Source organism: Lissotriton vulgaris, chromosome 1_1, assembly GCF_964263255.1.
Source record: "Lissotriton vulgaris chromosome 1_1, aLisVul1.2, whole genome shotgun sequence".
Taxonomy (NCBI): Eukaryota; Metazoa; Chordata; class Amphibia; order Caudata; family Salamandridae; genus Lissotriton; species Lissotriton vulgaris.
In genome coordinates this window covers 1,351,787,730-1,351,810,899 of record NC_141685.1, presented here as the reverse complement: position 1 = coordinate 1,351,810,899, position 23,170 = coordinate 1,351,787,730, and the positions used below count along the sequence as shown (strand labels likewise).

General features: G+C 41.7%; 1 protein-coding gene across 2 annotated transcripts in view; it reads right to left on the bottom strand.

Moving 5' to 3' along the window:
- Positions 1 to 22,337, bottom strand: part of MARS1 (methionyl-tRNA synthetase 1) — a 231,318-nt gene extending 208,981 nt beyond the window's left edge. Inside the window, exons 1-3 of one of the 2 annotated variants that reach the window (XM_086966633.1) lie at positions 22,147 to 22,337; positions 7,132 to 7,222; positions 6,026 to 6,104 (exon numbers count right to left, since the gene is read on the bottom strand). In XM_086966633.1, the coding sequence (XP_086822759.1) occupies positions 6,026 to 6,104; positions 7,132 to 7,222; positions 22,147 to 22,252 (276 nt within the window). In that variant the 5' untranslated portion in view covers positions 22,253 to 22,337. The remainder of the gene's footprint in view (positions 1 to 6,025; positions 6,105 to 7,131; positions 7,223 to 22,146) is intronic. The other variant, XM_086966626.1, reaches the window with a different exon arrangement.
- Positions 22,338 to 23,170: the final 833 nt, after the last annotated feature.

The window sequence follows — 23,170 nt, the reverse complement described above, 5'->3', positions numbered from 1 at the left end:
TTCAATCTAAGGCTCTCCATGAGCAATAGCCCTTATGTCTGCTTCATAGGTCGAGCTCTTCTGTGGGGTTTGGCAAAGCCACCAATTGCCATTGGTTACCATCTGTGGCATTCAGAAATGCTGGCTTCTTATTGGTGCATTTCTGTAAAAGTCCCTCCTTTGTGTATTTAGCTCTCTTTCCTACAATTTCACTCAGAACATTTTTGTTGGCCATCACACAATACAGCGGCATGTGATGGCCTCTCTTACCTCCTCCCATCTGGCTATTGCAGGTCGGGTGTTTTGTAGATTAATATAGAACGAACTCGACCCGAAGGTTACATGGGCCCTCGTTTAAAGCATTTCGACCACTGCACAGCATAGTACACAATATTGTTTTACTCACAAAAGAGAAACTGGAAATATTTCCCTACGGTGAACAGCAAATAATTTGTTCATAAAAAAACTATACTTTTTGTCTTAATTCATGAACACTGTGTTGTTTATGAACCATTGGGAAGATGGCTGCTGCGTTTACAATTTTAGGTATATGCATGTACACCTGGTCTGTGCTTAGGTTCCACATCGGAGACTACAAATCCCAGGGTCGAGGGCGGTTGGCCCTACTGGCCTGAGATTTGGTGACTCGTGGGACCGCAGAGGTGGAGATCCTTGAAGTTACCTTCACTTTAGCATATCTGGTTTTCAGTGTGCGCTTCGTCTTCACCCCCGAGTTCCACACGGCGGGGATAAGTGCTCAGAGATAGTTGTCAGCCTGGTTAGGCTCCGAGGACCTGTGCTTTGTTCTACATCACATTTGGCGCACGCCAGCGGTCTGTCTACTGCACTCATTCATACCACTGAGTGAGCACCCATATTAGCCATCAACTCTGTTACAGAGGCTCAAGACTCTGGCATTGCACTTCTGTCTGAACCTGTGCTAACTTTAGATTTCGAAAGGACAAGTAAAGTAGTTGACAGTTTGTTAGGTAAATTGTGTTTAGCCACGCCTAGTGCTTATTGAAAGCACTTAAGGTTACTTGTAACTGTTCTAGCCAGTCTTTCCAAGTTTCCCAGGCTTTCACCTGATTAGCTGCTCCAGTGCTTCTTTTCCTTTGCATTCTGGAACGTGTAGTCTTATTTATCACGTTAGAAAACTACGACTACAAGTGCCAGAACATCAGAATACTTGTGACTGCAGTAGCTGGTCATGCATGGCTCAGGCAGGAATCGTGGCAGTTTGGGCTAGAAAATGCTAATTAGAAGCGGTCTCCCAACCCTCTAATTAAGAGTCATCTCTGTACTCGTGATTCACAGTGACCATTTGGACTCCGGTTCGTGGGCCATCTATTGTGATTGAAAATGGATTCAAGCCTCTGATCAAGAGCCTATCACAATACTACTGATCAAGGGCGTCCCCGTACCATTGTCAGTTGCCATACCATAACGGTGACGCTTCTTGAAACCCTTCCACTATTTCTTATAGCTTTCAGCACTGCTTCTTGTCTCCTTTATAAACCGGTGCATGAGAGGCTTCCTTCCCTACTTCCATTGATTAAAAGACTCTCCTCAAAAGGAAATCTGCTGACAGAGAGTCAGCTATTACTGATCATTGATCATCTTCCCCATATTGATCATTACGAGCTTCTCTTCATTACAGCTGTGGGATAGCCTCACTGACTGGAAATGTTTCATAATAACTCTTATCAAGAGACTTCACCAATACCGCTGCTGAAAACCTTCTCAGTACTCCTGATGGAGAGCCTCATAGTGCTGGTCAATAATATTTTTTTTCCTATACCAAAGATCATTGACCTTCTTTAATATGTTTATCGGACGGCCAGTTCCAATATGCTGCCCGAGCGCCCTGCTGCATTAAACCACAAGTGCCTACTGTGCATTAAACCACAAGTGCCTACTGTGCATTAAACCACAAGTGCCTACTGTGCATTAAACCACAAGTGCCTACTGTGCTTATCAGTGAACGGGTGCTTTGTCTAATAACTGATGGAGACTCTCCACATGCTTTTACAAGTCTACTTTCATTTCAGCACTGTTGATTTCAAGACCCTCAATTGTCCTAACAGAGGGCCTGACCAAATGCCCTTAATCAGGAAATCCTCCCCACACTAACAGTTTTCAGAGGCCCCCTAGTGCTCATAGAAAGGTGTGCCTCAATACCCCTAAAAGTAAACCTCCACACCCCCACTGCAGCGAATTGAACACCCGCACCAATACCATTGTTTGAGAGTATGTTTCCAGTATTACGGTTCATGAACCACTGTCCAATTACCACTTGCCGAGAACCTCACAGCGGTACCATTGATGGAGAGCCTCTTTTCTGTACCACTGATTAAACGCCTCACCCAATAGCACTGCTGACAAGCCTTTTCTCCCTTGCTGTTGATCAATGGCTTACCAATACCACTGATCAGAAGTCTCTGCAGTATCGCTGATGGGTAGCTTCTTCACACTACACCTACTAGAGAGACCTTATCAGAATGGATGTTCAAGAGCATTATCCTAATATGGTGAGCCTCTCGCCATACCAACCATTGTGAATTGCCCCTAAATACATGTGATCAAGTACCCTCTCAATATGGCTGTTGGAGAACCTCCTACCCAATGCCGCTTATTTAGTCACCCAAAAATGTCTCATTGGGGCTATTCTCAAACCCATTGAATATAGTGAACCCAACAGTGTTGCTGATTTGAGAGCGCCTCTAGTACCACTGAACAAGAGTAATGCCACAGATTAAAACCTTTTGCCAGTTCTGCTGATCATGTGCTTCCAAACAAACCTCAGTGAAAATGTGCTTAAGTACCACTGATCCAGTACCCTCCAATACTGGTAATCTGGAACATTTCCTCAGTACTGCCGATGGAGAAACTCTGTGCTATACAACAGATCTAGCTCCGACCTCTTAATAGCCGATTAATGACTCCACTGGAATATCACTCATATTGTATTGTACTACAGTGGTGTTTGTCAACCCATCCTTTCTGAAATAGTATCTTGCAATACTACTGATCAAAAGTGCTTTCCCATAATGGTGAAGGATAGCCTGTTCCAGTAACGCCGATTCCCCTCCTCCCCAACAAGTGATCAAGCGCCTCCTCTATGTCCAGTACTACTGATTGAGAGACTTACACCATTCTACTACTGATCGAGAGATTCCAAAAATACTACCCCTTCAAGAGGTAATTCAGCGAGCAGTTATAAAGAGTTGTACCCCAATTCCGATTACTGAGATTCCCTAATTCTGTTCATGATCCTTCACCATACAATACAACTAATAGGCAGAAACTACACAAAAGTGCCCAATACATGCTCTCACTTTAATGGTGGCTGCGCCCCTTTCTTTAGACGCTGCTCACTATAACTGGAATACAGCGAGCAGCTTCTAAAGAAAGGGGAGCGGACACCATTAAATTAGTCTCTTGCATTTGTGAGAGCTTAAGGTTTGAGCATTATAAATGACAAAGCTTTTTATATGTGTTGCTTTAAAAACACATAAATAAAAGGCATTATCATTTACGATGCCAATAGCTTAAAATCTCGCAATTGGCAAGACCTATTGCATTGAAAATGCTTGTATCAGTAAGGGATTGCACTAATGTAGCTTGAAAGAACCATCGTATAACATAATAATAACAGGTAAAACGGAGTTCACCATAACTCGTATTTCAACATTTCCTATTTTAATATTGCAATATGGATCATTCTTCCTAGCAACTAAAGCAACATCATAATTTCCAGGTACACATCCACCCAGCCATTTGTTTCCATCTTTCAGATTGGTACATACAGTTAAAATGGTCATGGTATTCATTTTATCTTCTATCTGCGTATAATGTTGTTCTACCTTTGGAACACAATTGACTTTAACAGTTGCACCATTCTTGCATACCTTCATGAAATGACCCACCTTTTTGTATGTACTACATTTTATTCCAATAGCTGGGCAACTAGGATTATTTGCCATAGGACTATCAGAACTGCACTTATAACACACAGCAGTCTGTAAAATGTAGATTTGTGATTATCATGTAAATTTTTTTATGCATTTACACTCCTGTTTTCCAGTCACCCAGAAGCACCAGACAAGACTTTTAAAGATTCTACAGATCCCTCGATGCCTATAGAAATCTTTACTGTATCATCAAGGGTTGGATTAGTACAACACAAAGTTTTTCCTGAACCTTCTTAGAATAACAGTTCATAACAATTTGGTCTCCAAGATATTGATCTTTAGCATTCCCAAATTTACAGCTGCTAGCCAAAATCCTAAGAGCAGCTTACACAAGAAGGCGATCTCCCTTACGTACCGAAAAATTATTAATAATCAGACGGACCCCCTAACACGACTCTGGGATATCCGGTAGGCAGAGGTAGGAGACTTGGATGACACAGACTGGCAGGGCGCGGTTGCATCGTCTAGAGAGGTAGCGGTCTCCTCAAAGATGCGTCTCAATGAACTAAAAATACTGCATAGGACCTACTGTACAAGAGTTACAATGCACAAGATAGGTAGAGCCTCAGACACTCACTGTATGCACCAATGAAATTAGGCACCTTTTACCATACTCAGTGGGAGTGTCCCGTGATCACATCATACTGGACAGCAGTAATGGATACTACCATAGAGGTTAGCAAGAACATAGTTCCACTTGCTCCCAGGTGCTACCTATTAAACATATGGGAGCCAACGATCCTCAACCACGCAGATAGACAGTGGGCCACAATGGGGGGGATGATGATAAGTAGAATATTGCTCAGAAATGGGGAGCAATGCAAGCCCTAACCCTAACAGAGTGGTTTAGGGGCATGGACATGATCATGGTGGCCGAAAAAGGTACATATATTTATAGAGGATGCCCCAAGAAATGGGGGAAGGTGTGGCGCAAATGGAATGTATATAGAGGCCATATATGTACCCCTCCTGTCATAGACCATGGCTCAGAGCAAAGCTGTGTAACCAGTACATCACTATATATGGTATTGTTTGATGAGATTTTGTCAAAATAATCTCTCCTTTATAAGAAATGTACTGCAGATCTATGTTAAATCAAATATAATGGGTTTTTTTAAAATCCTAAGAGCAGCACATACTGATCAATACTTTCGCCAGCTGCTTGTTTCCGTGAGTAAAAGTTAAATCTTTCCCAAACAATGCTCGGTTCCTCAGAAAAAGGTAAAGCCAATTTTGTCAGCTTCAACAAACACATTCCACCCAGCAGCATCACCAGATTCCTCTTCAGGAGGTGGAATTTCATGGAGCTTATCGAAAATGTTCTGCCCTCCGTGATAAGACAGTTATAAAAGGTAATTTAATAGTCCAGTCACCAATAACACTTCTTTGGTAATGGTGTTGGTGCAATTCACTTTCTGGCTTAGTCAGAAAGCAAGCAATACAGCAGGATATTAATAGTGTCATCAGAAGATTAATATTGCATGTTATTGTGATGAAGCTACGTATACTTGAACAACATAGCAGAGATCCTATTTTGCGTAAATTATCTCTCATTCTAACCTTCTGGGAACTTGGTTTCTTTTGATGAAAAAAATGAGAAAGGAGGCTCATGCCAACCTCTCCAGCCTATTCTCGTTTAGATTTAAAAAAAACTCTGGCAGCATGGGCAAACTTTATGGAAAGTGGGCAGTGGTGGTTACCCTTGCTTTCACAGCGGGCTGCCAGCTGGTGAAGAGTTTCATTCACCACATACTGTTATGCAGAGCAAAGCCTGACATTTCAATATGAGCCAAAGCATTGGACACCCCGTGCCTCAAATCAGATAACTTGATTTTACTCATATTGATAATTACAACATTGTTTATGTTTTCCATCCCTGTAAATTATAAGAGCCACTACTACCTAATTCAAGATCATCATTTTGTAGACACTGGAGTTCAAAGGTTGAATGTTATCTTGACTTCACACCAACGATTTACAACTGCAGAGAGAACTCAACAGCAGTGCCATATTGGAAGCAGAAAAAAACACTATAAACAGAGGGTAAAAAATATAAATAGCTGCCTACTCACCTGCAGCTCCCTTGCCTCCCATTCAAGCCACTGGCTGCTGGAATCGTTGAGGTCACCCCCAAGGGATGTGAAAAAGAATCTGCGAAAAAAAGGAAGAATTGGTATTTTACACAACAAAATGATGGACTGAGTGCTGCAACTTCTCAACCACTCACCCCCAGTCACAGATCTGGGTTGAACCCATCGTTCTTTTGCTCACCATGCCACCCCAGTTTGGATCCGGCCACATGCAAATCAGTCTTGACCCTGTGCCTCACGGGACCAGTCCAGCCCAAAGTGCCAGGCCAGGTCCTCCGTGGACTGGTAACAAGCATCCTACTGCCGGTTTCGGGGTATCACCCCTCATCAGCCAGGCTAGCTTGAATCCAGTGGCACAGCAATCAAGGGACCCACCACGTCTGGGCTTTCCTTGGCCACTAAGGGTAAACATAGCAAACACACCAAGATGATGGACGGATTGCTGAAACCTTTCAACCACTCACCCCTAGTCACCCATCTGGGTTTAATCCATTGTTCATTTGCTCACCATGCCACCCCACGTTGGACCCAGCCATATGCAAATCAGTCTTGACCCTGCTCCTCATGAGAACAGTCCAGCCCACACTGCCAGACCAGATCCTCCCTGGACCGGAAACAAGCATCCTAGGACTAGTTTCCGGGTATCACCACATATTAGCCAGGCTAGCTGAATTCCAGTGGCACAGTGAGCAAGGGACCCACGTCTGGGCATACCCTTGGCCACTTAGGGCGAACATAGAAAACACAACAATTGTTATTTTAGCCTTTCTGTGATGTTTGCCGTTTCTGATTTCTGACTATATTCTACTCAACGATGCAGTAATACAAAGTCAGTTACACAAAAACCCTACAATTCACAAGGCTCACTGAAAACAAATTAAAAACAAACAATAGCACACACCAATGCAATCAAAAGATGGTTAAAACACGATTTTGTAAAAACAATCTATTCTAGCAGATACTGATGGGACATTGTGGATTTCTAGCCTTCTAATACAAGAAAACTGGTTTGCCAGAAGTAGTGTTTTTTCAGTTATCCTCGAGAGCAGACATAGCCCACTTTTTTTTACTACACCACCAGAACTCACTGGCATATTGCATTTGCAGAAAAGAGAACTGTCCCACTCTCCAGCTGAAGGGCAGGAAACCTTGGCTGTGTCAGAAAAGGCACTGCACGTTCTGTTGGATAAAAACAGACAAAAAAAGATAGGGGTTAACATTTACATTCAGAAATTCAGGCATCTTTACGAAAGTCAACCATCCTGGGGAGTGGACAATAGAGACACCCAACACAACAGCTTAACCAAATTATACGCTGAAAGAATGAAATAAGAAATGCCTTCACTTAAGCTCATTTATAGAGAGCTAATAAATCATACAACTAACAGCTTGTTCAGCCTTATTACCCAGTAACCATAGATGACCACATCAGAGTATATGAGGTACAGTTATACTGTTAATGACCGGGGTTGGGGGGGGGGGCTCGTTTTGAGACTGTTAGGGCAAGAGAGCTCTGAAAACTGCAGAGTAGGATTTCAGCCTTCCCAGGCTCTGTTGAAACCTTTTTAAGAACTTCTAGGTAATCCCTTGTGTATAGCAATAGTTGAAGTTTATGTTTTATGCTAGTTTTCAATGACTTTTTTCATAAACTAGTGTTTATTCATTTTATAAGTTAGAACAACGAATATTACAGTGCAAGCAGTCAAGTGCAGTACAATTGATAAGCCGACATTGCATGACATCATGATCATTCCAGCCCGTAATAGTCCCACACTTGTCCCAGAATTCCTTGTGGCTTAGGGGGCAGGCTCAGTCCACATAAATGGGCTCCTCCGTTTTTGCACACCAGTCCCTCGCCCCTCGCCGTGCCATCAGTGAGGGTGGGTTAGCAGTGTTCCAAGCCCAAGCAATGTCCCTTTTGCCGATCAGGGTGCCCAGCTACAGCAGGGACCACTCCCCCACAGCTCCCGCTCGCCTTCTCTCATCCTCAAGCGCCTCCAGGAGTCCTAAAATAGCAATACGTGGTTATGGCTCAATGGGTCTTTCCAAAATACCCCAACAGGAGCCGAGATTGCAGTCCAATACTTCACAATCTCAGGACATTTCCAAAAAGCCTGCGCTCTCATCAGCAAACCAGAAGCAAGCAGGGGGAAGAGCACTTTTGTGCTCTCCGCAAGCCATAGCTGTGTTATACAAGGAGAATGTTAGAATTTCTGCTGGATCAGCCAGAGTCTTGAGGATATTGCTAAACCCTGCGGCACCATTAAGGCCTACCTCCACTCGCTATCCTCCAGAACTTCCACCTTCCCCGAAGACACCATGAATAATTTGGCCTCTCTAGTTTTGAATTCTCAAATCCCAAATAAGAAAAATAATACCTGAATTCAAATTATTAATTGGGTACACAAAGCGAATTATGTGACCAAACTACTGTAAGGATTAATAGCGTACTACATGAAGTGATGAGTTGGTGTCCTCCACCGTGTAACCAGCCATATTTAAATGATTTGCCCAGGAGGCCAGACATCTTGACTTGGAGCCTTAAAGCCACCACTAAAACCCTTGACCACCTACACAGCTGAGGCCCAGCGGAGCATCAGGATGTAGCACGTTTAATGCATTGTGGATTCAGGCGCAACGTCTTCTCCAAAGTCCACTACCCACTTACCTCAGCCAAAGTCATAACTACTTGATTCTTAAAATAAAACTTGTGAAAGAGTGGCGGTACCTGTAACCTGTGCAACTGGATACACTTCAATTTTTAATTAATTGGTACTCCCACTACTACCCTTCTATCCAGCTATCCCATCGAGCACACAACCTGGACCAAGCCTCACTGCAAGATTTCATGCAGAATTCATCCTCATACTCAACTCAGCTAATGACCAAGTAACTCCCTCTGACCCCTTCTCTCCACCTTTAATATCTAGCTCAATATTCTTTAAACTGGAGTTGCCATCCTATGCTGTTTAGTCACTTCATCTCTAGAACTTACTCCTAGTTTTACAAATATACTTTGGCCCTCTCTGTTCTAAAGAAAAAACTGCTGATCCCCTCAACCACATAGTGCGTTTAAGTCTTTTTCACTCCGGAATTTTTAAACAACTTACGTTCAATAAATGTATGCACCATCTTGTTTAAAGCTACTTATTACACTGCAAGTGGGCTTTTGCATACTCCACTCCTGGAAACAGCTTGAGCACGTCTTACTTCCTCATCTCTGCAAACAAAAACCGCTCCCCTATTCTTAATGTCCTCCACCTCTTTCTGCATCTGAAGAATCTACTAAGCTCCTAAACTTTGCCTCTCTTAGTAGCAAGGAGAAAGCTTTTGATTTTTAGGTCTCACCTATTATACAGCTATTTTGGCAGTCTGTATGCGAAAGCCTCTTGTGAACCATACCAAAAACTTACAGTGGACTTAGAGACTACCCACCGCTTACCATTGGTTGGCTTTATGTCACTATCGTTTGCTGGTTTCATATTTGATGACTTCTCTTCTTCTAATGTTTGTCCCTCCTCTGCGGCATATCCTTTTTACCATCATTTTAATGTTATGTTATAACAACTTATAAAGCGCGCAAATACCCAAAGGTGTCTCGGCGCTTGGTGATTAGGTGACCCGAGCCCTTCCACTACTTACATTTAAGCAATCATATTTTCCTTTTTTAAAGTACTTAGTTAGAGTGCATGTTTTTCAGCCCTCTCCCTCGTGTGCTACTTTACCCACAAGTAAACACTGTGCTCTGTTTTGTCACGCCATATGTACTTTATTCATCATCCATAGCTCCCAGAGCCTTCATCCTGCTGTTTCTCCCAAACTACACTGTTGTATGGAATTGCAGGCATGTCATGATGATGACTCACTCATGTTAAGATGTATTGTTGGAATGTAGAATGCCGTGGGGCATTAACAGGGCGCAGCTGGTGGTGAAAGGGCATGCTCCTTTATTCCTCACCAGTGGGATGTAATAGGACACTTGGAATAAACACCTTTATTCCTACATGTAATTGATATTGATGGCAAAGGGTTTTCTTCTGAAAGAAAGGGGGCTTTGTTGTTCATTTTTCTGGGTACAACGGCAATTGAGATTTTTTTTTAATTGTACCTATACCAGCACCTTTAAGTCAAGGGGACAGTTGGGATGTATTTAAAGAGGCTGTTGCAAGACTTGAGAAACAGGTTGTTTATGAACCAAATGTAATCTGTAATCGAGCAGCATAGTTTTTATAAAAGGAAGCCATTTGGGGCAGAATTGATGGAAGAATATGTAATAGAACTGAGAGTACTTGCAGCCAATTGTGAGTTTGGTCCAAATGTAGATACTTGCACAATGGATCAATTCGTTTTTAATTGTTTCTAAAGAAATCCAGGAAACGTTGTTGGTGTGTCAGAACCCCACATTGACTGGGGTACAGGACATAGCCAAGGGAATAGAGAGATCTATCCAGTCACCTAAGTGTTAACTTCAGAGGAGGTTAACACTAATACTTGTGTGTGTGTGTAGTTTAAATAGGGAAAAGAACTGTTAAGTCTAGTGTGTCAAGATGGTTAGACCCAGTTGTTATAGGTGTGGATTCAAAATGCATCTCGCTAAGAGTGCTGATTGTCCTGCAACGAAAAGAAGATGCAACAAATGCAATACAACTTGGCACTTCCAGAGTGTGGACAGACGTATGAAGACTGGGATAAGTATGAACTCACTAAGTGATGATATGGAGAGTTTGATTCATACTTTGTATGATCCTCATGTATGTTTTGACGTGAATACAGTTGCTGTGGAAGAGGTATACATTTGGGTGGTTATGTAGGAAGTTATTGCAGTGGCATGATCCACGATTACAATTGTGTCTGAAGTTAGCTTTAAAAAGAAGTGAGGGCGTGGGGATTTGAAAAAGACAGATTCACTTAACAGATGTTAATTCAAAAGCCTTTGGAAATTTTGAAATTGGCATGTTGGACTACTTTGAAGAGAATTTAGAATTTCAAGGGTGTAAAATATTTAAGAATTTATGCTGTGGTCAGTGGAACCGATATTGTGGGATTGTATGATTTAGGAAAACTGGGTGTAATGTTATGTCCAGGTACCAACTGTCCTATTGTTTTAGGAGATGTTACATTGATCCACGGTGAGGTTCAGGTTTTTAAAGATGCCGTTCAGTCAGGCCTCGGCAGCCAGTATTTTTCAGAAGCTGATGTGTTCTTTCAGGACTAAAAGGGGGTGCAGGCTTTTCAAAATAACATACTCATCTTTGCCAAGACCTGCAAGGAACATGACAAGTTATTGGATTCTGTTCTTGGTAGGTTGGAAACCAGAGGCATGACTGTCAGTAAGGAAAAGTGAAAATTTTTAGTAAACAAAATTGATTATTTAGGGCATAAAATTTCAAGTGATGGTATTTGTCCAAAGGAACTCTTAGCCAGTGTGTTGAAGAATGCAGTCAAACCATACGACCACGATTCTCCAAGGTCTTTTTTAGGACATTGAGAATATTATGAGAGATTTGTACAAGGCTATGCTGTTGTTGTGGAGCCGTTGGGACAAGTTTTGAGGAAAGGTGTACACTTTAAATGGACCAAAACACATGATGAGACCTTTGAAAAGGTGAAAAGACTAATCGTGCAAAGCTCCAGCTCTCAACTTCGATCACAATGGTAAATTGTATGTGAATGCCGATATCAGTTCTATTGGGTTAGGCACAGTGTTTAGTCAGATGGTGGATGGTAGGGAAAGGGTAATCTCTTTTATATCTAGAGCAGTGCGAGGAGCAGAACAGCACTACAGCGCAATACAGAAAAAGGCATTGAATTGTGTTTGGGCAGTGGAGAAATTTAAGAACTTTTTGTGGAGGAAGCCTCTTGGTTTGGTCACTGATCATAAGCCGTTTTTGTATATGATGGATGGGGTGAGGTGAGGTAAAGCTCTTCTAGACTACTAAGACTTATTGCTAGATTACAGAAATTTAATTTTCAGATACAACATATTTCTTATGGGAAAAATATCACAGCTGACTGTCAAGGTGTCCACTTAAGGATGAGAGGGGGAAACAGTCCTAAATCAGCACGAGTGTGTAGTTGCTGTGGTAGATGAACTGAACAAAAGCAATGACACCATTTCAGAGTCTGATTAGAATAAATTGTCTAAAGAAGATGAACAGCTGGAAAAAGTTAAACAATATGTTGTAAATGGGTGGCCACCCAGCAGTAATCTTGATCCAGGACTACAGAGTAATGCTCAGATGCCAGTGAGTTGATTATAGAAAATGACATTCTTGTTAGGTATGATCTGTTTGTTCCACCATTGGGCCTCAGAAACAAACTCATTGATTTGGCTCATTGTAGACATCCTGGTGTGTCTGGTATAAAACAAAATTGCTGAAACAGCATAATTGGTGGGCCGGCTTGGATGCGAATGTTGAAAGGTATGTAGATGCTTGCATGGTTTGTGTGCAATCTGATAAACATTGGAAAGTGGTCTGTGAACCAGTTTATTTATAAAACGGTCCATAAAAACCTTTGGAGAAGGTGTCTTATCGTTTTTTCTGTTCCTTATGGTGTACTGGGAAGACACAAAAGGCTCTTGATAGTATTGATAAACAACTTTCCGCAGTGGATTTACCATGCTTTCGTTGAGAACCCTAATACAGATAAAGTAATCAAGTTTTTTTTAAGGTTCTTTCAGACTGAAGGTTTTCCTAAAGTGCTAATGTCCAATAATAAGGTACAATCTGTGTCATCTAAAATGGTGCAGTTCCTTAATAAGTGTGGTATCTGCACTGAGAGAGGAGGTTTATATTGCCCCAAAGCTAATGGTCAGGTGGAAAGGGTAAACAGATTTATTAAAGATGGTATATAGGATGCTCTGGATAATAAAAGGGATGTTTTTAACTTCTTGAAAGAAACGTTGTGGAATTACCATATCTCATCATATTCAGCAACTGGAGAGCCTCCTTATTTTAAGATGAGGGGGAGAGAATGTTGTACCTTTTCTATCCCCAAATTTTGATAGCCCCAGAGTTAACAAGAGTTATGAGAAGGTTGTGGAAAAAGAAATAACTTCAGTGATGTACAAGTTGAGGGCAAGCAGCATCATGATGAAGTTCATAGAGCCAAACCTAAACTTATTGTGCAGGTGTTTGGGTGCGTATTGCTAAACCCATTTACCAGAGCAAGGGCACATCAAACTTCTCTGCACCTGTTCAAGTTGATAAGGTGACAGGAAATTAGTGCAGTGTTACTCCACAAAAGGCGTTGGTGGAGCAAGAGTTCAGTGGTGGTTCTTAAACCCGTGAAATCATTTTTTCCAAAGAGTTGGATGTGGACAATTCATTTTTGGATGATGTCTATGAGAAGGGCAAGTTAAATGGTGAAATGGGGGTTAAGCAGGAAAAATCTAACATGGAAGTGCCACTTCCAGGGTTGTACAGTTACAATGTGGACCACCAAGAAAATGTTTCCTCTTCTGAACAGGAAAAGCTGACCACAAATGTGTCTGTTCCTGAGGCGTCTTTTTCTGTGATGCGATGCTTTCTCAGACAAAAGAGGTGGTCAAACTGCTGAAGTTAGAAGATTATATTTTAGAGTAAAAAGTAAAGGAGTGGTTTTGTTGTTATTTTATTTCTTGTAATAAGAAGGATGAAATATTTGTTTTGTTATGGTTTTATTTCTTGCATTACTAAGGAAAAAATTGATATACGATGGCTATTATTTTATTTCTGGCAATAATTAATTTTGTTTGCGGTCAGCTGTTCTATATATATATATATATATATATATATATATATATATATATATATCAGCGGCGAAAGTCATCATAAGAAATGTCAGCACAGTTCATTACACACTTTATCTTATTCATACCTGCCTCAGTAGGCGTGTCCAGTACTCTGGCCTTATGGTTCATGTAGTTCCTGATTAAGAGATCGTACATTCCCGAAACGCGTTTGGCGCTTGAATCTTGTGAAGTGCTTTCTGGGCGAGGGGGGCCTGCCAGCAAGCTGTCGATGAAATAAAGAGTGAGCTGATTCAATTTCCTGTGGCTTTCACTTAATGGGCTTCTTGTTTGGATGGATTTATGCGGCCTGCCCGATCAGGAGAGAAAGCCCACTGCTGTAGCAGGTCTGTTCTGAGACCACTCGAGTTTTGGAACTTTGGAAGGAATGCAAGCTGGTGCTTTGCAGGGAGCGACCTGCTTGACGCTCAAATCGGCATCTGAAAAGCAAGGCATGTGCCCGCTCAGACTTTGCTTCAACCCACTGGGGATTTAATGTGTTTTAATGTTTAAAAAATGTGCGCACCTACTTGGGATTTAATTTGGAACTACATGGAGCATAAAGCCAGAGTACTGGACACGTCCACTGAGGCAGGTATGAATAAGATAAAGTACGCAATGAACTGTGCTGACATTTCTTATGACTTTTACCGCTGATGAAGGGATCTTACATTCCCGAAACGCGTTTGGCGCTTGAATTTTGTGAAGTGCTTCCTGGGCGAGGGGGCCTGCCAGCAAGCTGTCGATGAAATAAAGAGTGAGCTGATTCAATTTCCTGCGGCTTTCACTTAATGGGGTTCCTGTTTGGATGGAGATTATATATATATATATATATATATATATATATATATATATATATATATATATTATTTTTTTTATTTTTTTTTTTTTGCCACAAAGTGATCCTGCAGATAGCGAGTGCGCTCACCAGCGTGTGCTCAGCTCAGGGGTCGGATCCTGACCCAGTTTAGAGTTTATGTCACAAAAGGAGCGGCACAACCAAATTCTTATTGAAGCCTTTTAATCAGAGCTTCACACCACCAACGCGTTTCAGCCTCACAGGGCTTTGTTCACCCTGTTGGACCGTGAACAAAGCCCTGTGAGGCTGAAACGCGTTGGTGGGGTGAAGCTCTGATTAAAAGGCTTCAATAAGAATTTGGTTGTGCCGCTCCTTTTGTGACATAAAATATATTATATATATATATATATATATATATATATATATATATATATATATATATAGAGAGAGAGAGAGAGAGATAGATATAGATAGATATGAAATTGTAGGTATATCATGATGATGTTTCACTCATGTTATGATGTTTTATTGGAATGTACAATGTTATGGGGAAGTAACAGTGCGTAGCTGGTGGTGAAAGGACGCACTCAGTTATTCCTCACCAGTGGGCTGTAACAGAACACTTGGAATAAATATCATTATTCCCACATCATTTTGTACCTCTTTTCATCTTTACATACACCGTTGTTGCTCTTCTTAACCTTGCGGTCCTTAAAATACTTATTTTTACATTTTCGGAGGGCCCAACAGCTCCCATTTACTGCTGGGCTGCTCCACTTTCATAAATACTCCTCAAGCAAATGAAGCCCAACCCCTGGTGCTCCACGTTGCGCCCTTCTTTAACCAAACTGGCACCCTATTGCTTAACACTACTTAGGTTATTGTTAATTAGTACTAGTACAGCACATAATATGCCCTTAGCATGACATTGAAGCACATTTGAGAAGTAGGGGTATTACTGTACAAAGGTTTCGTTTGCGTAGCCACTATGGTGTGTATGTTAGTTTTAATGAGTTACAGTTTTTTTGGTGGGTGAGATTGGTGAACTCAATCAAATTGCGTAGATAGTTCCTCCTTTGGCCCAGGTGCCTATTACCCATCAAAAGTATGTGTAGTAATTAGTAAAAAGTGCTGCTGAATTCTTTAATAGCCAGCTCATTGCATACATGGGCAGTGTTCAGTGTCACTCAGAGATCTGCCTTAATGAGCCCTGTTGCAAGGTGCTGGTGTTATGTGTTTTGGGAAGGGTTGTTGCGACATTGCTAAACATCAGGAAAATCCAGAATTATTCAACCTTGTGTTAAAAAAATATTTCTGGTCCAGCTCCAAATAACCTCTCCCAACGGGACACAAAAAACTTCTTCCACCCACGTTCAGCCAATATTGCCTTCCCTATTGTACTCAGACTCTTATATTCCCTTATATTTAAATCCTTCAAATATCTTCTTCTTTGACGACCCAAACCCTCTGACTTCAGCACAGAGTCATTGCCTACTCCCCTGGGTTTAAATGAGAATTCAAAGTGCACCTCCAGGCTCGTCAATGACCAAGCTCTAAAGGGTAAGCATGTACATTTTCATAAACATGCTTACATTTGTATCTGTTTACCTTATATCCATCCTTGCGTGAGGCACCATACTTCTAATCACTATCACAGCTTTAAGTTACCCACCCGATTTGTGTAGAAGTAAACCACAAGAGGGGTAGTGGTAGTAGTAGATTTATCGAGAGCAGGCACACACAGCTTCCTCCTTCACAGCAACCGTTCCAGCTGCCACCCTTCATAGCTTACTGCCATTCCAGAACTCATGTGGTCTATCTTGTTGCCTAGATACATGCAACCTAGATACCACAATTGGTCACCTGTTACTGGGTAAGGCCTTTGTGATTATGTACAGCATTTCTATGAGAAGGGCTAAGTGATCTTCATTGAACAATATTAGATGCTCTGAGAACAATTAGAAAAAAACACAGTTGGACAGAATGTAGAACAATGTCATACATTCACCCCAGTACAAGGATCTGGGCCTAAATCCATCGTTTTTTTGCACTCCACACCATCCTGGGTTAGACACTGGCTATATGCAAATCAGCTCTGACCTTGTGCCTCATGGGAACAGTCCAGTCCGAACTACCAAGCCATGTCTTTCCCAGACCGGAATCAAGAATCCAAGGACCGGTTTCTGGCTATCAGCCTTCTTCAGCCTGGATAGCTTGACTCCAGTGGTGTGGAGAGCCTGGAACTCACGTCTGAGTATACCCAGCACACTCGGGGTGAAAATTGCAAAAAACACAGTTGATGGACAGAATATAGAACAATGTCATACATTCACCCCAGTACAAGGATCTGGGCCTAAATCCATCGTTTTTTTGCACTCCACACCATCCTGGGTTAGACACTGGCTATATGCAACACCACTGGAGTCAAGCGATCAAGGCTGATAGCCAGAAACCGGTCCTTGGATGCTTGATTCCGGTCTGGGAAAGACATGGCTTGGTAGTTCGGACTGGACTGTTCCCATGAGGCACAGGGTCAGAGCTGATTTGCATATAGCCAGTGTCTAACCCAGGGTGGTGTGGAGTGCAAAACAACGATGGATTTAGGCCCAGATCCTTGTACTGGGGTGAATGTATGACATTGTTCTACATTCTGTCCATCAACTGTGTTTTTTGCAATTTTCTTCTGAGAACAATTAGATGCACTCTTGGCAGTAGCTCTCAAGGCTTCTACCTTGTCATGCCTTCCAGTATAAGTGGCCGAGAATAAGTGGCCCTCTATGTGCCACCACAGTAGTTAACGTGCGATGCAAATAAAGTTCACAGATCTTTGTTACATGACTGTATCCCGTAAGATAACACTGTCTGTGCGGGTTTAATCACAAGCTCAGCCTATGCTACGCTACGCTTTAAAGTTGGAAGCAGGAAATAAAGTTGGAAGCAGGAAATAAAATCTCAACACACACAAGTGTATTGCCATCAACATTTCTGTAGAACTGAAATAGGGAATAGGGGCATAAAAGAACAAGTGTGGTGCTACATTGAGTGTGCGCGGTCCACACAGCGAGCATGACAAATTGAAAGGGGTTTGCTGCTACTCAAACTACTGCACCTTGCTAAAGAAAAACAACATTTGAAACATATAATGCTCATGCATATTGACAGCAAATCGATTGGGCCTTTCTCCTGATGGAGCAAGGATTCAAGAAAACGAAACTTGCTCGGAGAAATCCCTCATTAACTTTTATTGACAGTTAAAAGCTGTAGAATGAGACAAAACTAATATACACCAGTCACAGACACATGGGAGAAAAGCTTTACGCATGTTTAATTAACATGAAATAAATGCAACACAACTAAAACCTGCTTTAACTTAGAAAAATGCTTTGCGCATGTGCAAACCTGAATTACGTCCAAGTAACGTAACTAACCCGCTTTGAGAGGGAAAAACTCTCATGCATGTGCAAGAAGGACTAAAATGTGGTTGTGAGGTACCACATACCCGAAATCTGCTTGCTTGAACTAAAAAGAAAGCTACTATTATTAATGCTTTTGCTCAAGAAAATAATAGTAATATGGGATACAGTAGAAGTGGGCGGTGAACAGTGAGAACTATATATTTGAGAAATTAATATGATTCCTTTATTGATAGTGCTCATTTGGGGCTGCTATCGTGCATGAACAAAAGAAAATGGCACTGGATGAAATGGGAGCCGCGCATGTTCAGTGGATTCGCAATGTGACCTAATTACCACCAAGTTGAATGGCTGCCAAAGAACAAGGACAGAAGTCGAGGGAAAGAGGAGATGTGCATCCGTCGTCCATGGAGCCTGTATTAAATATGAATAAATATTGTAACAATACATATATGAGAATTAAAGTGGGGAATGAGCTAAAGGGGAAGGGTTTGCAAGATAATAACAATATTAATAAAAATGAATATGTCAGCATGGTGTGATGAAAACTCCCCTGGCCCCGTCCAATCATATTCAGTATTTCATCAATATTTGCAACTTTTGAGGGTGGGACATGTAGAAATAAAGACTATAACTAGAGTGACTTAAGTAGACATCGATGCTGAGCGAGAGAGAGACAGAGAGGCGAGAGCTGCTATAAGAAAAGAAGAGAGAGCAGACTGGGAAGATTTCGTTCCAAATAACAGTCTGATTAGATTTAAAGATTTCGGAAGAACATCGAGGAGGGAGAGAGTGTAAGAGAGGGATGCGCCCTGGTGCGTCGGATTTATAGAGAAGTCTAGTAAGTATATGTCCCGATCCTGTCCAATAGTCTTTGTCTCTACAGCTATCCACTCTTTTTGCATTTGATTTTGTTGAATGAATTCTGTACGGTATTAATGTGTGTCCTTGCTAACTGAATTTTTCTCTCCCATGTTAAGAATGATGGGGCTTGCACTGTGAATCTGTAAATGAGCATTACATTTATGACTGAAATCTTGGATAAAGCTTTAGAATCTTACCCAGAGTCTGTGGTTATTTCACTGAGATCTGTGGATTAGTTAAATAGTTGATAATATCACCATCAACTAACTCAACTAAAGGTCCATCGACCAGAGTAAAGAGTGTTGATTTGTGACGACTAGTTAGGTATTGAAATATTCATTTAATCAAATATTGTGGTTATAGGGAATTAACTAATCAGAACTTAAGTCAAATATAAAACGTGAGCCCCCAGCTGATTGGCCAGGGAGTTTGAATGAACATTCGGATAAGTGAGTAGTTGTAAGAAAAACACACGGTATACTTGAAGGTGTTTCTTTATTTCCTGTCAATTACGACACACCAGTAAGGAAGCGCTCCGGTCACCAGCTCAAAATCATGGACAGCTGCAACTGCCCTCATCAACTGTAACTAACTGTCAGATGGCAAAGGACAACAGCCATCTGACATCATGCATGCAAATGCGGGGGGCATGCAGGGGACAAAAGCGAACGGGAACAAGTACCAACGTAACACATCTCCTTCCTATGGGAAAGAAGGGAACAAAAGAGAAAAGGGGAACATGTAACTGTAATCACACTAGATTCTGGTACTACATGAGTCAGTTCACAAAGCGACCATGTAGACACGGGTATATGGTTACTTTCTCGTTGTCATCATCTGTGTTTAGTTCCACTTCGGACCTCTGGTTGTCTCCAGTTCCAAATTCACCGGTGGTGTTGCTGTCAACGAGGTAGGCCAACACTAAGTCCTGTCCATCCTCCAACGTGGACGAATGAACTTAACCTGAGGATTCGGCTGAGTCATCTGATCCACTGAACTCGTGCTCCCCAGCTAATCCAATATGCTTCCAATCGGCTCCTAAGTTTGCTTCAGGGTGTGGGCATTGAACGTGTTTGTGTGCCTTCTTACTCTCTTCCTCTGACTCCTCATAGTTCAACCAGCCACAGCAATCCATTTTGCTATTGTGCTCTAGTCTTTTCTTACTCATACCATCTTCTCTATCCCGGTGAGTGACAACAGCTTTAGGATCCTTTTTCTTGGGATATTTCCTGGACCAGACCACACTGCGTCTACGTCTACTCATACAACTGGTTTCCTTCTCATCGTCATCATCAGTGTTTGGTCTAACATCAGTTCTCATGCTGTACTCTGTACCAGGGCCACTGGTAATTTTATTTTCGACAAATCCCACTTGTTCATTACGTGCCTCATCAAAGACCTGTCCTTCCTCCAATTTCATCAAGTGAATTCCGCAGTAGGATGCGGCTGAGTCTTCTGTGCCGCTGAACTCGTATCCTCTCCTGTATTCCATAAGCATCCTGTTCTTCCCTAACACGACCTTGGGGTGTGGGCATTGTAAGTGTTTGTGTGCCTCCTTACACTCTTTCTCTGACTCTTCATTATATAACCAGTCATAGTACTCTCCTTTGTTGTCGCACTTTGACTCGACCCGACTCAGACCATCTTCCCCTTCCTGGTCGCTGTCATCAACATATTTCTCCCTTGTCTTTGGCTTGGACTCAACCAGTGCATTTGCGTGCCACACTCTCCCATGTTTGAGGCAGGTAGAATTACAAAAGTCCTCCTCTGTACCTATGGTTTCTATGACCATACATATTCCCTTATTGACAAATACACTTTTTTCCACAATTTCCTCCTCACTGTTTTTGTCCTCGAATTCTTTACTTTTATTATTTCCATCATTCTTTCCCATGTGAGAATCTTGTTTTTGTTTGAATTTGTCCATTTCAGCTTCTCCTTTCCATTCATTTCTCCACGCAGCTCTTATCCATCCAACATTGACTTTAGATGGTGGTGTTCTCTCACTTAATAACTCAAACCTGGCATTTTGTGTACTGTTGTTTTGTGCCAGCCAACTCATAGGTTCCGTAACATTGGGATTTTGTGTTACTCTTAATTTTTCTTGCTCTTTCCACCCTAGTAGAGAGGGTCCTTCTTCTGAGATATACATCTTACTTCTTGTATTTCTCTTCTTGTAACTCAATTCCATCTCTCTGCATCCAATTAAGTTAATGTTTTCACCAGTGTATGTTTTCAGGGATATGTCGGCTTCTTTTAATTCATTCCCAAGTTTCTGCTAATTTACTCTTCCATATACTTTTGCTAACCACAGTACAACATGACCCCGAATCGGCGATTAAATCAATTTCTACTACTCCACCTATGTTGATGGCACACTCTGGTTTTACTTTACTAATGTTCACTTCCTTATTGTTATCTCCATCTTCCCTGTAATTGTTTTTCCTTTGTACATCAACACACACTACTTGCTTATAATGATCATCTAAATCTTCCATAACATCCTCAAATATATTCCTGTCTGCTCCCTCATGGACTTTCTTTTCAATGTTATTGTACACTTTTTGACCACCAGCTCCTAAACTGTGTAACAATATTTTTACCTTTTCCTCTGGTTTTAATGGTTCTTCCTCCTCGTCAAATATGGATATAGAATTGCGAAAATATTCCTTCCACTCTTCCCATTTTGCAGTTGTTGTACCATCCCCTTTAAAAAATGGCTCAGGTGGCAGTAAATTATACATATTGTTTTTATCCATGTTAATATTCTTATATATTCCAATTTTTTGTTCACAGTACTATTAATTCATTTTTTTTCTCAAGAACCAACGTAACAGTAGTTTGAATGAACATTCGAATAAGTGAGTACGAGCCCACTGAAATATTTGGTTTAGTGAATTTTCCAACGTTGGCCTTCCGCTGATCACCCACAAAAAACTGATACATCGATCCAATACATCCTTAAACATACAAAGGTGAGCGTGGGTGTCCCTAAAATACAGCTAATTGTAAGATTATTCAATGTATACAGGTGTTCATGGGATCCATAATCTACAGACATTTTGGGGGTGCACTTCTTGTCATACATTTGATTCAGGGTGTTCGCCCCAGTAACAATTTGCGAGAGTCTCCTTAATAGTCAACTGGCAGTGGGCGGGTGTAAGTAAGAAACAACACAGCCGGATAGATCGATCTATTGCAGTAAGTGGTGCCCCTCCAAACGAAAGTAAGCCAACAGACATGAGCCCCCTCTTACCTTCAGAGCCCGCCCAGTGTACTTCCACCGTGGTCCGGCCCCGCTCAGCAGCGGCCAGCACTTTCAGGCAGTGCGGGGATCCCGCGGAGCACACCGTTAGCTTCATGATCAACTCTATCTCCCTTCCTAACTACACCGGTGACCGGTTCCGAAAAGAAACATGCAGTGACAGCTGATGCAACGCAAGGAAACGTGTGTTCACGGGCTTACCGGGAGTTGTAGTTAAGTATGCAGCCCATGGTCGTTCGTACTCATGATACTCTAGACAATAAAAAACTACATCCCCCGGCGTACTATGCGAGGGAGGTATGTCAATTTAAGGGGGCGTAATGATTCTTTCGGGCAGGTTGACGGGAACTGTAGTCTAATTGGTTACTCAATCACGTTCAAATAAGCATTTTAACTGGTGCAGAAAAACTACATGTACCAACATGCAAGTGATGAAAGAAGCTCCGCAAATTCGGAGGGGGGTAGTGCTTTAACGTTAAGCAGTTCGTAAGTATTTTCTACTGCCTCGATGTCCTTGAGTCGAGGTTAAGACAATCTATACATTTAAAATAAACAGGACAACTATATAGTGCGTGCCCAACCCTAGATAGCTCTGTCAGACCCAGAAGTCGTAACCTTGCTCAACCCCTACTTTCGGCTACACATCTCATTGTCTAAACGAGTGACGACTTTGATGCGCATGCGCATTTTTTTCTTTTCTATTTCTATCACGATGCCAGTGCTGTGTTTCGGTGTGCTGTGTTTCGGTATGCTAGCGGCACGGTTGGCTACTATCTGTAAGGCGTTTTATTCAGGTTTTAGCTGACGATTTGTTTTACACCCATTTAATAAAGACATTTACCAGTGTTCGTTGCGTGACATACAAGCCTGGTTAACTGTCGGGTATTCCTTACCGGCTCTTAGTACTTCTGAACAAAATTTCACGTTTTTAGTCGGTCAGTCATGTTTTAGTTTAAAGAGAAATTAATCAACGAATATTTTATCCAGGTTTTTCGAAAGGCAGTTTTATTCTGGA